Consider the following 15,787-nt stretch of genomic DNA (forward strand, 5'->3'; position numbering starts at 1 on the left):
AAGCCGCCAGCATCTTAAGCTTCATAACAAACGCTCGCGCGGGAAGGAAGAGCGACAGCGAGCAACAGGCAGGCAGACTACGGCAGCCTCGCTATCACTGCTCCACGCCATATCGTGAGCCAGAGCACACAGTGAATTATCAGCACGTTTGGCTGCGTACGGTGCGAAAGAATTTGAACGCACATACATTGCCCTTCCCTCCGTGCGTGCGTGCACGTGTTGTGTACACGTGTTGTGTACACGGACAAGCACGGCGAGCCTGGGTGAGACGCCTGGGGAGAGATTTTGCAGGGAGCGCAGCTGCGTTGTGGAGCGCGGGTTTGAGTCCCGGTTCGCAGGGGGTTGTGCGCGGAACGAGTCCGAGGCTCGGCAAGCCGCGTGAGCTGCGGTAAGAGGAGCCGGGAGGAGCCGGGAGGAGCCGCGGAGACCTCATCCCAGAGGAGGAGGAATGGGGAACGCGATGGACAAGCACGTGGTTCGAGGTACAGCAACTCGCAATGCTCCCAAACATGCAAACATGGGCACAAAAGGTGTGCTGCAAGATGTGTTAACTACCTCTCTTGGTATACAGGAGGTCGTGGGTTCGACTCCGAGCCTGACGCCTGCTGCTGTATATTTGGAGTTTGCATTTTCTTTCTCCCCGTGGTCGCGTAGATTTATTTTCCGGGTCCTTCGGTTTCCCCCTCCACATTTTAGAATCAACACGCATTGAGCTGTCACTTGTGGCCAGGTCGCTTCTGAAAAAAAGCGACATAGCTCATGTGGACCTCACCTGGTGAAACATAAAATGGTTCAAATAGTTTAAAGAAGAGAGTGAGAGAGAAGAATAGCGTGGTGTACACTTATTATATTTGCAGCTTGTATCTGAAAGAGGACGCTAATTGGGTCATAATGTGTCTCTTGACTTAGATGGTCGTGTTTGTGTCACATTCGGTGCGCTGGTTGACCACAAACCGGAGGAGGGGCGGTGAAAAAAAAATCAGGCAACGATGTTGACATTGTTGTTGTCGTTGTTGTTGTTGTCGTTGTCGTTGTTGTTGTCGTTGTCGTTGTTGTTGCACGACAATTCGCTGGAGATTACATTCAGCGGCAGCACGAGGTGTTTACACGGCGCTCTGGCGATATCGACAATCGAGTTGTTCGCTGATAGTGCTGCGATTTGGCAGGGCACACACACACAAGCACACACACACCACACACACACACCACACACACACACAAAAGCACACACGCACACACACACCACACACACACACAAAAGCACACACGCACACACACATACACAAGCACACACACAAGCACACACACAAGCACACACACACACAAGCACACACACATAACTCACACGACTTGAGCACGGTGTTCAATCGGCGACGTTTCAGGCACTGGCCCTTCTTCGAAGGGGAAGCGTCACACGTCGTACACATCCCTCGTGAGGAAGCGCTGTTGACAAATGTGTTTGGGTTTTTTTGTATCGGACAGGACGCGTGTTGTCTCGAGTGCTATGTGTTTCGCCCTTGAGAAGGCGAGGTGTGGCCACTCACGCGTTGAGCGACAGCCGACGGTGTTGGTCGGCACGAGAGGTGGTGGCATTTCTACACCAGTGATGTCAGGCGCGTATCGGTGCCCGTGGTGGAAATTCCACATTCCTGCGATGGGGACCAGTCTCCATTATAAAGACCCATCACTGATGATACTGCAGAGTGCTCACCTCACCATCAGAACGTTTCTAGTTAAGATCCTGGTCGTGGGTCGATTCAATCCATCATCCTTCGGGGGCCAGTAAAGTTGAGTACTGTATATTATTTAGGAAGTCAACAGCAGTGCAGTAGTGCTATGGGTATTCTGATCCTCGACGCAGAAATGTGGAAGTTCCAACAGCACCAGTTACTGGGTTTCGAAATGATATTAGCGCCACGTAATGCTTGTGTGATCAAGGAGGAGGAGGCACGGTGACACTTGTTACGTTCTCACGGAGTGATCCTCGCCACGTGAACGTGAGACCGTTTGGTGGCTGTGTCTTGAGATGCCGTTGCGTTTTGACGCAGGGTGAACGTGCGATGTCTACTCGAACCAAATCGCGGTGATGGGATGTTAAGTGCAGCTGCAAGGCCACGTGGCTGATCATTCGAGGCGCGTGCGCTCAGGGAACTACCGATGGGCGGTGAGCGGTTTCCTCCAGCCGTCCTGGGGGGATGGGGCCCTCACCACGCGACTCTGTTGATGCAACTTCCCTCTGTGCCCGTGGAGTTAGGGTCTCGCCATGGGAGGAACGACTTGTGGAGCGGACACGCAGCCGCGCCTCTTTAGATGCGCGGCCTCGTAAAGGTGCCGATGGTTTAGTGCATGGCCTTGTGATCTACACGCGTTTATTGGAAGAGGCTGCATGCCTGGAGTGCGTGTGCTTGTATATGTGACAGAAGGTTATTAATTTTTTCGTTGGGCTTTCCGCTTAAATGAGTTAAGCGAGCAGCATCGTGTTTCCCCCCCCCCCCCCACTGCAGCATGTGTCCAATTGTGTTGAGAAAACGTTCCTCCCTCTCACGATTTACTCCGAGGAGCCATTCCAAACAACGTTTTCATCGCAGCAAGTTGCCCATCGCCCCCGAGTTCTCGCCAATTCCCATCGAGTTCCACGGTTTGCTATCCTGTCTCATTCACCGCCGTGTCACCGCCCTGCATTCCATGTCACCGCACGTTCCGTCTCCCGCTGCCACCTATCAGGTACAGCCAACACGGGCTTGGCCTCCAGCTGCAAACAGTCTCAAAGCGAATGTCGCAGTCAGCGGAGATCTCAGCCCACAGCTCGCTACGCGGTGGTTGCGGTGGTGGTGACTTCACAACGATGGTCGGGACACCGGGACGGGCTGGCGTGGGCCGTGAAGCGCAGGTCGCTGACACGAGGGTGGACAATCGGTGTTGGTGCGCTGACTACGGAGGAGTCACTCTGCTTGGCTGTTGTTGGATGGCGGAGGCCAGTGAGTGGGAGTTTCCCTCCTCGGTGTCAACTTACAACCCTCACTACAAAGGCAGAACCCTCACGTCACGCGATCTCCGTAACGCTGCTGAGACATCAATTAAAAAGGAAGTCGTGATGAACAAGGGATTATAAATGTGGAGGGGAAAAAAGACAGGACCCGCAGAAAAATCCACGCGACCGCGGGGAATGATGTATAGACATTTTCTTGAAGGGGTGTCACTGTAAAAAAAAGAACTAACTTCACGCGCGTGTTGTTGTAGAAGCGTGAACGCAGCGAGGCACGGCGAGCGAGGCAGCGAGTGCTGTGGGGGTCGGGGGAGCCGCTGTGGTGGAGTGGAGACGCGAGGCCATCGCGCCTACACTCGTGCCCGCGCTTGTCGGGACGCGCTCGCACGCTCGTTTGTGGCGTCGCGGGCACAATCGCAGAGAGCGGGGGGGGGGGCGGTGGGATGGTCCCTCTCACGTTCAACGAACAACCGCAGAGCCAACTGCCCGCGGCGGTGATTCAAAAAAACACATGCAAATAAACATAACGAGCGGCCCCATGCCGTTACTATTCACCCAGTCTTCACCCAGTCTTTGTGGTCGCCCGTTGTGTTTCTCTTCTCCTCCGTCCGCCTCGAACTGCTGACCAATTGGCCGCCAAACGTGAAAGCGATCGAGATCGCACTCCCGACTTGAACAGCGTTCGAAGATGCGAGATGCCCTCCGCGTCGAGAGGCGACGGACACGCGGCATGCGTCGCACCAACCACCTGGAGCCACGCGAGCAGAACATCAAGTCAAGCTAAAATGTGTGGGATTCTCACGCGACTTGGTGATCCGCCAACCCTTGGCCTCCAATGCATAGGCGACTCGGCAGCGCCGCTCGTGGGTTGGCCACAGCCTGCCACGAGCTACTCTCCATGCCCCATCACAGCGACAAGGGACTTGGGTGTCGTCATCAAATATCCCTGTAGGAAGGGGAACGGCCTCTAGCGGACAACTCATTCCAACTGAGACTCGAACCACTCCCACGTGGACACTCATTCCAACTGAGACCAGAACCACTCCCACGTGGACACTCATTCCAACTGAGACCAGAACCACTCCCACGTGGACACTCATTCCAACTGAGACCAGAACCACTCCCACGTGGACACTCATTCCAACTGAGACCAGAACCACTCCCACGTGGACACTCATTCCAGCTGAGACCAGAACCACTCCCATGTGGACACTCATTCCAACTGAGACCAGAACCACTCCCACGTGGGATTCATTCCAATGTGGCTCGACTTCGGTGTGGATTCCATTCACGTTGAGTCTCCCTGGGGTCTTCTCCGTGAGCGCCCTTTTCAAGCTGAGCTCACCGATACGAGATCCTGCCTGGACGCCTGACCTGGACTAAAGTCATCCTCATTCGACAAAAGTACCTCCGATTAGTACGGTTGGCTCCGTACGGTGCGAACGAAGTTCAACATACACACAGCCTCCTCTGCGCTCATTCCCACGCCTCTTGGTTGTGAAATCGACGGCTACCATCTGGACTCACCGTCGCCTGCCAGCCCCGTCCGTCTGCCTGCCGCGTGGAGAGCTCGGCCCCACTCCACGCTGCTGTGCCGGGGCCGTGTGTCTGCTGCGTGGCTCTGCACGAGCACGCGTGGTGCTGGGACGCACGAGGTCTCTTGACCGGCTGGTGGATCTCATGCGCCAGCGGCGAGAATTTCCACGCGAGGCTGGTCGCACGCTGAAACTATGCCGGGTTGGCCTCGCCGTGCAGGAGTCGTCGTCTATCCTTCCTCTCGTCCGGTCGTTCCCTTCATTCATTCGGAGATGGGGGGACACGGTAACCGGCCGGGCGCGAGGGCGAGCGACTCGCAATTGACGGTCGACTCGGCCCATCGTTCCTGCCGAGTAGATAAGTCGGCGGTGGCTGTCCTGGGGATGAACCCACCCCTACCATATGGTCGATCAACCCCCCCCCCCCACCATGACCAAAAGGCATGGGGGAGATCTTCATCCAGCAGTGGAGTGACGAGAATGTAAACACGTACATGTATGTGTCAAGTTATCCCGAATGCGTGGCATCAGTGCCACTGAGCTCGTCCTGTGCAGTGTATTATTATTATTCTACCTCGGTGCCCTTTGTGGATAATGGCACAGGCCGTGACGAGGTGACCAGACGAACGGGTTTGTGTGTGGCAGGCGGCGGCGTCCGGTGATGTCATGAATCGCAGTCCCGGCGTCAACACGACGTCGTGTTGACACGACGTCGTGTTGACACGACATCGCGGGTTGACGCCAATGTTTGTTTGACATCTCCCGCGGAGGTGTACGCGTTCCTTTTTTGTTTGAGACAAAGCAACGCGATAAACAAAACCGAACGTATGCCTTGAACCACGTAATAGTTCCAGTTTCCCAAACTAATTTAAGATACGACCTGCTGGGAGATACTACCCCGTGTGTTAATTACTCGTCACAGAAAATTTGGGTTTCCTCCAAAGTGACGATCAAGAGCTTCGTGTCCAGTCGCTTGTAAACCATTGAGTGTATTGCCCGCTGAGAGAGAGAGACTCTGTTTAAGGGGGTCCTGTCAAGTTTTCTCAGCAGGGGGCAATGCTGCTCTGCGTGTTCCCCAACTGAGTATTTTTTACAGGTCATCATTTCTGTAATCTTTGGGGGATGTTTGGCAAATACCAATTGCATTGCATGCTTGTTTTACTTTATTTTAGCGCGCTGGCAGTAAGTAATAAAACAACACAAACTAAACACATCAACAACTAGCAGTTCTAAAGAAATTAGTTTTCAATTTAGGATAGTTTAGTATTTTTCAGTGTATAGCAAAGTGTGCGTAGTGTAGTGCATAGTGATGTATAGTGATGTGCGTTGAACTTATTTCACACCGTGCGTAGCCAACCGTGCAAATCGGAAGGAAGAGCGTTCCAGACGGCCGCAGAAGCGCACCTGGAAGTGCGGAGTGATGCGCTAACCACGTGGCAAGGCGCTGGGCAGCGCTCACGGCGTGACGAGCCGATACAATTGACGCGTTGTAAATGCGATGTCGTACTCAAACAACCACAGTAGAAATCACGTTTATCCACAGCAGTTGTAACATTTTAGTTCATTTCCGTTTAGGGTGTTTACAGCCTCTTATTGCATTCGTCGCTGTTCAATTAAAACTCTTAATTATTATTTTTTTCCAGGTAGGCCCCACTGAGCTATGTAGCTCTTATTCAGACGCGACGTGGCGATCACAAACGATCGGAGTGGCTTATCGCGTGGGGATTTATAGCGGCAGCCAAATATGCTAAACGCGTAACCTTGTTGATTCTCAATGTGGAGGGAAAAACCAGAGGGCCCCGAGGAAAATCCGTGTAGTAATGTAAACACCTCCTTCTACGACCCTCTATGTGCACGTCATAATACATCTCCTGTGTATACGCTCGTGAACTCTACCCTTGTTCAGTGGACAGAATGCTGGAATGAATATAAAAATGTGCAACCCTGTGTTAATCCACTGCTGGATGCCATGTCAGTGAGTGGCCATACTTCACCAGGTGGGCAGTGCGGCTTGGTGGGGAGGGGGCTGACCGGTGTAGACATTGCTTGCCGCTGATGTTAGCCGTGACGAGGAGTCCAACTCGGGTTGACAGAACCCCATTGTGCTGCGCTAACCATTGCGACACCGCTCCCCCACAGCACGCGTTTAGAGAACTTACTGCGAACGCATTGCATGCACGCAGCCCAAGTGTTCACGACATCCATTTGTTGCAGTGTCTTTCAGCGACAGATCAGCCACAAGACATCCGCGCGCAATATGCCCACGACTTCCAATGAGCTCATCATTTACATTTGGCATCAGTGTGGTCTTGATGCGCAATCCGCTTGCCTCATTATTATTAATCATCGTTATCTGTAGAGCGCCTTTATTACTGCAAAGCGTGAGACCACCGCACACGCGTTGAGATAACACATTTACGAAGACCAACGTTGCAACAAAAACTCACACTTCTAAAAGATACATAAAGAGAATAAAATAAAGTATATAAACATTGCTTTCTCCCATCCCTTTGTTTTGATAACTGTTGTTTTTGTTTGTGTTTTTTGTTTCGGTTACATTTCTGAAATTTTGTTTATTCATTTTTAATTTCGCTTGGAATTAGGGTTTCCATTTGATGTGTGTGTCTTGGGCTTATTTCGCACCATGCACACCCAACCACGGAAATGAAATTTGGCCCTTAAATATAATGAATGCACAGCGTCGCGGGATGCTGTTGGCACGAATCACGCTCTATAGAGGGTACTAATTATCATTATCTCCCATCCCCGTGACCCCCCCCGCCCATCCCGTCTCGCACCAGGCACCGACCTGCACTTCCACGCGGCCGTGCGCGGTGCCAACGTGCGCCTGGACGAGCGGGGCACGCGCGCCACGCGCCGCAAGGGCTTCTGCGGGGGGCTGGCGCTCAGCTCGCGGCCCGTGCGCCCGTGCGAGCGCGTCCACGTGCGCCTGGGCCCGCGCGACTCCGAGTGGCAGGGGGCGCTGCGGGTGGGGTTCACGAGCCGGGACCCCGACACCATGGCGCTGCGTGAGTCCGCGCCCCCTCGTGCCGACCTCTTCCCCCCACCCCCCACCCCCCGCGGTTCGAGGCGGTCGCAGAAGAAGTTCCGTGGGTTCGAGCCCTACGGCCGATCCCGATTAACGCTGCCCCAACGCTGCTTACCAGTGGATGTTGCAGATTTCGTGATGTGATTTCGGAGAAAAGTGAAATCGTGTGGTCCAATTGAGAAAAGTGGGCCCACGTGTGCCAGCATCACGCGGTCCAATTGGGAAACACTTTCGCAGCGGTCACTCCGAATGACGCACCATTGCAGGGCAGCCCCGAATAACGTCGTGCGAACCTTGAGAGGTCTATTGTCACGCAGCGGGCGTGTAATGACCTGGGAAGACGTAAAGATGTCACGGGACAGCTGTCTCCAACACAGCGCAGATGCACTCAGAATGAGCACCAAGCCGGAGAGCGTCGTGGGGCAATGCACAACACCAACACATTGGGGTGTTTTGTCAAGGGACTGTACCTTTGCAAGAAGCCCTCTCTATTGTCCACCGAGCACGTGACGACGACGTGCCGGGGTCGTCAACGTCGCCACCCAGAACCCGCGCTACCGTGGCAGCATCCGCAATCGAAGCCGTTCAGCCCCACGCGAGCCGGCCGATCGCGGCGAGCAATTTAACCAAAACGACCACCTCCGGCCTTCGCCGAAAAACCGCGTTCATCATCCGCCTAACCCACACGCCGTCTCTCCCCCCCCCCCACCACCGCACGCCCGTGCAGCACTGCCACCGTATGCGCTGCCGGACCTGGTGGACCAGCGCGGCAGCTGGGCGGACCGCGTGCCCGAGGAGTTGGCCGTGCAGGGTGCCGAGATCGCCTTCTGGGTGCAGGCGGACGGCAGCATGTTCTGCAGCGCCTGGCTGCCCGGGAGCTCGCGCCGGCGCGGCCGCGCGAGGGTCTGGCGCCTGAAGGGACGCGTGGAGGCGCGGCTGCCGCTCTGGGCCGTCGTGGACGTGTACGGCACCACGCGAGACGTGCAGCTCCTCGGTGCGCTGCTACTGCTGCTGCTACTGCTGCTGCTACTGCTGCTGCTCATGCACTCACACACCGGTCCTCCCCCCCCCGCTACCCGCCCCCCGCGCGTCCCTGCGTCCGCGTCTTTATTTGTCAACCGGGGGCTACGGTCACTTTCGTCAAAATCACGCGAGATTAACAACGGAACTTGAGGTTCGCACGTGCGTACGTTGAACTTCTTTCGCACGGTACGTAGCCAACCGTGGCAATCAGAGGTGCAGGGGAAGGACAACAAACTAACACACTAAATGCAGTTCAGAAGAATTGAGGTTTCGACCTATAATTAAGAGTGCATAGCTTCAGTGGCTTCCTGATATCGGAAGAGCGTTCCAGACGGCCGCAGAAGCGCGTCTGAAAGCGCCGCGCGACGCGGTGACCGCCGCCTTAGTTCGATGGCAGCAGCCAAGAGCCGCCGCCGCTGCTGCCGCTGCTGCCGCTGCTGCCGCTGCTGCCGCTGCTGCCGCTGCTGCCGCTGCTGCCGCTGCTGCCGCTGCTGCCGCTGCTGCCGCTGCCGCCGCTGCTGCTGCGAGGGTGCCCGGAGGTCGCGTGGCGGTGGTGGTGGTTTATGCTCCTTGACGAGTTTTGAGATGTCTTCACTTGCAACTCAGCTTGCCACTCTCTCCCGAGCCCCATCCCCACACGCTCAACTCTCCCTCCAACTCTCTCCTCTCGTTAGCCACTTCATTCCCTGGGGAAAACTCTTCACGTTCTCATTCCCCTCATCTGATTTACTCAGCTGCAGCCGTTGTCGTTTGGCTATCTCTTCGGAGGCTTCTTTCAAATTTACACGAGATTGGGACATTTAAGTTGAAGGAAATCATGCACACCACCTCACATTGCTATGGCAAAACAAATCAAAGCGGCCCAACCAGAAACTTTAGTATAGGTGTGTGCCACTTTGCGTGCAACTGTACGCCTGCAGTACGTTCTTGACAAAAACAACAACGAGTTTGTTCAAATCTATTCTTATATCGCTCTCAGCGGAATTTTGGTCGCCATCGCCCCACCCAGCGCTACCCAACGTCAGCCGCGGCTTGCGAGCGATGGCCAAGGCAGCTGCCATTCACTTCCACTGCTGCGGCTCGCGTCGGCTGGGTGTGAGGAATCCCAGCGCATGGCCCGGACCGGCATTTGATCGGCACCAGTACGAGAAGTTCGGCGAGACGAAACATTCACAAAACCAAATTACCACCGCGTCGGTCTTTCACGGCCGTGCTGGACCGTACAGTCCTCTGTTGTGTGTTTGGGTTGTGCCGTGTGTTGTCCGGCACACGGCGTCCGATGGCTCGCGGTAGCAAAACGTCGGACATCGTGGCGTACACATCGGAGAGATTTCAACATCTTGCATCGAATCGTCTCTTGCGCAAGCGCTGGGTTTATGGGTCTCGCGTGCGTGATGCCATTGAGAGTTCACAGCGAATGCTCGACCTGTGTCTGTGTCCAACAGGCACGACCGTCCAGCCGCCCGTCTGCTCGGGGCGCAGCTCCAAACGCGTCACTCTCCCGATTGCACCCCTGACGCTCCGGACACCGCCGCCGTCACCACCGTCACCACCGCCACCACCACCGTCACCGCCGTCGCCGCCGCCGTCACCGCCGCCACCACCGCGGCGGCGCGACGTCTCCGTGTGCGACGCGTGCGCTCCCGTCGGCACGGAGTGCGTCGTGTGCATGCACGGGCCGCGGCAGGCCGCCTTCGTCCCGTGCGGGCACTACTGCGTGTGCGAGGTGTGCGCCACGCTGCTCTGCGAGTGCCCCCTGTGTCGCCGCCCGTGCGAAAACGTCATCCGCATCTACTGCTCCTAGCGAGCTCTGAGCGAACGTCATCCACATCGACTGCTCCTAGCGAGCTCTGAGCGAACGTCATCCGCATCGACTGCTCCTAGCGAGCTCCGTTGGCACGGGAGGCCTCTGCGGGCGGAGGCACAGACCAAAAGGGCCGTGCCGTGCGTGGCCCGGCACGGCCGCGAGTGACGCGACCCGTGAGCCGAGATCAGACGCCGGGCGGTTCGCGTTCGCTCGCAGCAGGACCCGGGGTCCCGTGCTGCCCGTCGGCGCGAAATACGAGTCGGGGGTTTGCGAGCCTTCCCGGCTTTTCGATCTCCCCCAAATTCTGAAGCACGGACGTCGCACGGCCGATGGGGTGCGCGGTCGACTGCCGGCCGCCCATCGAGAGCCCCGAAGGGAAGCGCCGAAGAGATTCGCCAGCCGACTGCCGGCGCTTGTTGCCGTTACGAACATCGGTCGTTTGTCTCTGCACCACGCCATACGACAGAAGAAGAAGAACTGCACACCATACAGACATGATTGGTGGATGCTGTCGAATGCACACGGACTGCAGAATTCTTCCCGATAAAGGAACAACAACTTTACGCAAATGTTGCACTTTCCCTGATGCTGTGATTTCCATAACCTCAGAACTCTGATGCTTGTCAACTACGGTGTATCCAATACTGTAGTGCACTCGTGATGATGATAGGAATTGCCTATGCTAATGACCAACTCACTCAGAATGTACGGGTCTCATCAGATCTAAGATGGGAAGTCGAGCGGAGCCTGGAGAGTGCAGAGATGGACGCACACGCAACGTTCTCATCACGCTTTAGGGGCTAAGTCGTGGGCAGCAGATGGCAGTGCGGCATAATCCATCATTGTACTTTACTTCTGTGCTACCTATCTTCACCAACCACGCTGACCAGTGTGGTGAAGTGGAGTCGAGCAATTCCCGCGACTCATCCTGCAGTGGATTGAGAAAAGGGTTGTACGTGCACAGACGTAACGGCATCTCAATGTGGCAACATTTACTCTTCATGAGAGAGATGTTGGTCCAAACATTAATCACCACCGAGGCACACGCAGGCTGCAGGCCGTTTAGCAACCAACACACGGTGACTCAGTGGCCCCTCCAACGGCGCCGCTACGGGGTGACCGTCTAGCACGACCGAGGGAGAGCCGGACTGGTCAAGGCATCTCTATCGCGCAAGGCTATGGTGCATATGCCGGAAGTTGTCCGCAGGTTCGCAGCAGAAGTTGTCATGTAGCTTTACCCAATGAGGCAATGTGACAGTAAATATAAATGTTTTGTACGTTTAGACCATGATTACCGGCACACATCACGTGAAGTTTTTAACCGGGCAGTATTTACCAGGGCGGTCATTTGCCTTGGGCCGCGAGCCAGCGGCGAGCGCTGGCGGCGGCGGCGACGACGCAGGACGCGCGCGAGGACGGCCACGGCCACGCTGCCTCTGGAGACCCTTTCCCTCCACGGCGCTCGGCCTCCGAAGCGTGACGTGCCATGTCTGCCGTGCCATGTCTGCCGTGCCATGTCGACCACGGGCGTTGGGATGAAGCCCCCAGACAGTGGCCAGTGGCCGGCGCGCCGCTGCAGCCGCTCATCGCAAGGTCGGGGGTCACGACGAGCGGAGCGACCGCCGAGCAAGACGGTCTTGGGGTTCGTCGCGGGAGGACCGCGAGCCGGTGGAAGGGTGAGGTCCTCGGTGTCCGAGGGTGGACCCGAGGCGTCGTGATTTGAGGAGGACGGTCAGACCACGTGGAAGGCCACGGAGCAGGGTGGCCGGCGATGGCAATCTTGAACTCCACTGAAAAGTTGCGTGTCCCTCAAACCAGCATTTAATGAGTGTTTGACTTAACATGTGACTGCTTTAGTCAACTGGACATCGAGAAAATTATTCAACGAAATCTCGAGTGAGACTTGACTAAAATTCCACCTGGGGTTGTCGACGTCGAGACTGATACAACAGGAAGTGCTGACTGTGTCCGTCTGTATGTTGGGACTTACCGAAAGAACCAAAGAGTATGTTTGGACTTCTTTCGCGCCGTACGTAGCCAACTGCTCTAATCGGAGGTGCAGGCAGGTGCGACTCAATGGACCCTGAAGGTCACGATGGTTTTGTGTATTCATACTGTGTGTAGCAAATGGGCGCATGCACCCTCACCTGCAACACCCTCACCTGCAACACCCTCACCTGCAACACCCTCACCTGCAACACCCTCACCTGCAACACCCTCACCTGCAACACCCTCACCTGCAACACCCTCACCTGCAACCCCTCACCTGCAACACCCTCACCTGCAACACCCTGCCCTGCAACACCCTCACCTGCAACACCCTCACCTGCAACACCCTGACCTGCAACACCCTCACCTGCAACACCCTCACCTGCAACACCCTCACCTGCAACACCCTCACCTACAACACCCTCACCTGCAACACCCTGACCTGCAACACCCTCACCTGCAACACCCTCACCTGCAACACCCTCACCTGCAACACCCTCACCTGCAACCCCTCACCTGCAACACCCTCACCTGCAACAGCCTGACTTGCAACACCCTCACCTGCAACACCCTCACCTGCAACACCCTCACCTGCAACACCCTCACCTGCAACACCCTCACCTGCAACACCCTCCACCACCCGGCAGCAACAACAACAACAATCCATATGGCCACCAGAGACCATTCCCGAACTCAAGCGAGGCGTTGCGAAGTGGTGAATGTTGTAGAGGCACCACGCATCCCGATATTACAAAGATACTATGGCCAGGTAACTGTTGGTATAAACACGCCGATGTGTTCAAGGAGAATCTAGTTAATATAATGTACGATGGTGTGCATCGTTTAAATGATTTATACCTGCCCGTTGTTATACAGAACTCGCCTCTCATGTTTACATGTGTCTATCATGTGTCTATCACGTGTACTCTGTTACCCAAGCTAAGTGCATCGCAGTCTTGCTGTACTGACGACGATGCCACACTCTTGTCACTACAGTATATAGTTTATATACATATTTAATTATCAATGTTAAAGCACAACGTGAGATGTCATTATTATTTGCACTACAAAATTTAACTGGTGTCTTCAATGACGATAAGTAAAGTCTCCTGCAGTCGTGAGTGGTTTTGTATCGAGTCCTGGGACGTCGCCTGCGACCAATTCACGCGGAACGCGGCCGCCAGCCTCGGCAGGGCTGGGATCGAACCTGGACCTGGCACCTGGATGGGGGACAACCAAAGACAAAGACCCCCCGTGTAGCCTCCACAGACTGTGGGGGCAAGTGCTGTTAGCGAGTAGCACCGACGAAGGCCGGAACGGCACACGAGGGGATGGGTGGCCAGCACCACGCCCGGCCGCCTTTGTCTCCCCAGTGGCGATGTTCACTACACACCGCTACACCAGGGGAGACCCAGGACCGGGTCAAATAATCGTCACCGGCGTTGGCCGTGAGCAGGATTCGAACTCGGGTGGCCGGGGTTCGTAGCGCCAGCAGCAGCAGCTCGCCACGTTGACAGGTGCAGTGGACATTGAGGGCAGTAGAGGGCAGTGCAGCATCAGCCGGAGTGTAGCATCAGCTGGTGTTCAGCATCAGCTATTGTTCAGCATCAGCTGGTGTTCAGCATCAGCCTGTGTTCTGCACTCCTCCCCACACATTCACGAACCAGCACTGACCAGCGTGGTGAAGTATGGTCAACTATGCTTTGTCACCTGCAAAGCGTGGGGGAGGGAGGTATCATCCAGCTGTGGAAGCGCAGTACAACATAAAGGGGATGCGCGTGTCCTGGCGATGAAAGTCAAAGTGTCCCCAACTTCCACGTTCCTATGCCGGGGGCGCAGCTTCCCAGCATCCTCACCGCACGATGCTTTTTCTCACCAAGTCGGACTTGCCTGGGAACTGAACTCGTGCCCTTGCAAGCCACTGTCCCTACCGCTCGGTGGGGAGCGCTGGAGAAGCGATGTGCTGAGAACCTCGAGTCCCGAGCACGGCCAACATCAGTGGCGCGTGGAGCCCGAACCCACTCATCGGCCCTCGACGTCACGGAGCAGAAGCGCCGAACGGCTCCTGCCGCCTGCCCGGCGAGTCGACTCGCAGCGCGCGCGTTCTTCTGCAGGCGGCGTCATCTCTGGTGCCCTCTCGTGCTGACCGAGACTCAACGCAGCAGCACGACACCCCCAGCGCTTCACGAATCTTCGCTTGGCTCGTCAGGAGGGTGTTCTCTCCTCTTTGGGCGCACGCGGCACGTGACGTCACAATTGCCCCCCCCCCCCTACCGAGCCCCCCCCCCTCACCCGAGCTCTGCGAGTGTGAATCTGCGACGCTTCACGTGGCCTTAACAGAGATCCACACCCTCCCCCGCCTTAATTTGAGGACTTGGAGCGATTCCGGATTGCGGCTCATTTAAGTGATCGATTACCGTTGCTGTAAGGTACGGCTTATCGTGTTTAGAAGTAAATGTGACCCCATAGCTCACAACTCAAAATCATATTTAGTACACGTGTAATTCGATGCGTGGAAAGTAACAAAAAAAATATGTGCATCAATCGACCCACATCCACCCGTTGCCTCCCCTGCACCCAACGAGATCTGGGGCTCTTGACAAGCCCTTCCCTTCCAGGAATTGCATAAAGTTGCTAAGCAATATCTCCTTGATAAAGCTGAACATCTCACCTGATAAACGTTCTGCAATGCCAGCGATGCTTTTATCATGAAGTCACCGTGGTATCAAGACCCTTACTCTCACATTGCCACAATCTCCCGTTGGTGCGATAATCATTTAGAAGACAAGTCTGTGGCTGGCCTGCATAATACCCATCTTATAACGTATTGGTGTTGTGTTCACGATTCCCATGAGGCCATGGGGCAATGCTTACAGGGAATACTTATTTGAATGTTTAACCGTTCATGAACATGCAACATGGCCAACCGGTAGAATCGCTTTACTCGCAGGGAGACGGCGCCACCTGCGACTCAACATCCTTCTCAGCTTGGACCGTTCCCCAGCTCGGACACCAAGGGAACCCGGCTCCTCTCGTCTGCGCTGTCACGGTCTTAGCACTTTCGTTTCGTGTGCCGAGCCACTTCCATGTTTTGGAATTCCGAAGGCACCCAAGACTGACATGCGATGCCCCTTGAGATGGGGGACGACGGACGAAAGATGTTCACTTATAGCGGATTGAACATCAGAGAAGCATTAAGGAAAAGGAGCTTGCCATGAGCAGCGTGACCCTATTCTCCGCATTGTAAGACGCAATCCCAAACCCGTGCACGGTGTCAAACGTTGCACATCGCGGGGGAACAGAGTGCGTCCTGCAATCCCGGGGAGACCGCCATTTATCATGCCGATGTCCTCAGGGCACGAGATGCCCCGTGTGCCATTGTTTAGTAGATTTCCCGA

General features: G+C 55.7%; 1 protein-coding gene across 1 annotated transcript; it reads left to right on the top strand.

The window, feature by feature from the left end:
• The first annotated feature begins 278 nt into the window (after positions 1–278).
• Positions 279–13,493, top strand: LOC144721741 (E3 ubiquitin-protein ligase NEURL3-like). Its single transcript, XM_078599623.1, has 4 exons — positions 279–482; positions 7,323–7,550; positions 8,298–8,564; positions 10,039–13,493. Exons 1-4 carry the CDS (start codon positions 449–451, stop codon positions 10,395–10,397), a joined length of 888 nt encoding a protein of 295 aa, XP_078455749.1. The 5' UTR covers positions 279–448; the 3' UTR covers positions 10,398–13,493.
• The last annotated feature ends 2,294 nt before the right edge of the window (positions 13,494–15,787 follow it).

Source organism: Lampetra planeri, chromosome 12, assembly GCF_965212315.1.
Source record: "Lampetra planeri chromosome 12, kcLamPlan1.2.h2, whole genome shotgun sequence".
NCBI classification, from domain to species: Eukaryota; Metazoa; Chordata; class Hyperoartia; order Petromyzontiformes; family Petromyzontidae; genus Lampetra; species Lampetra planeri.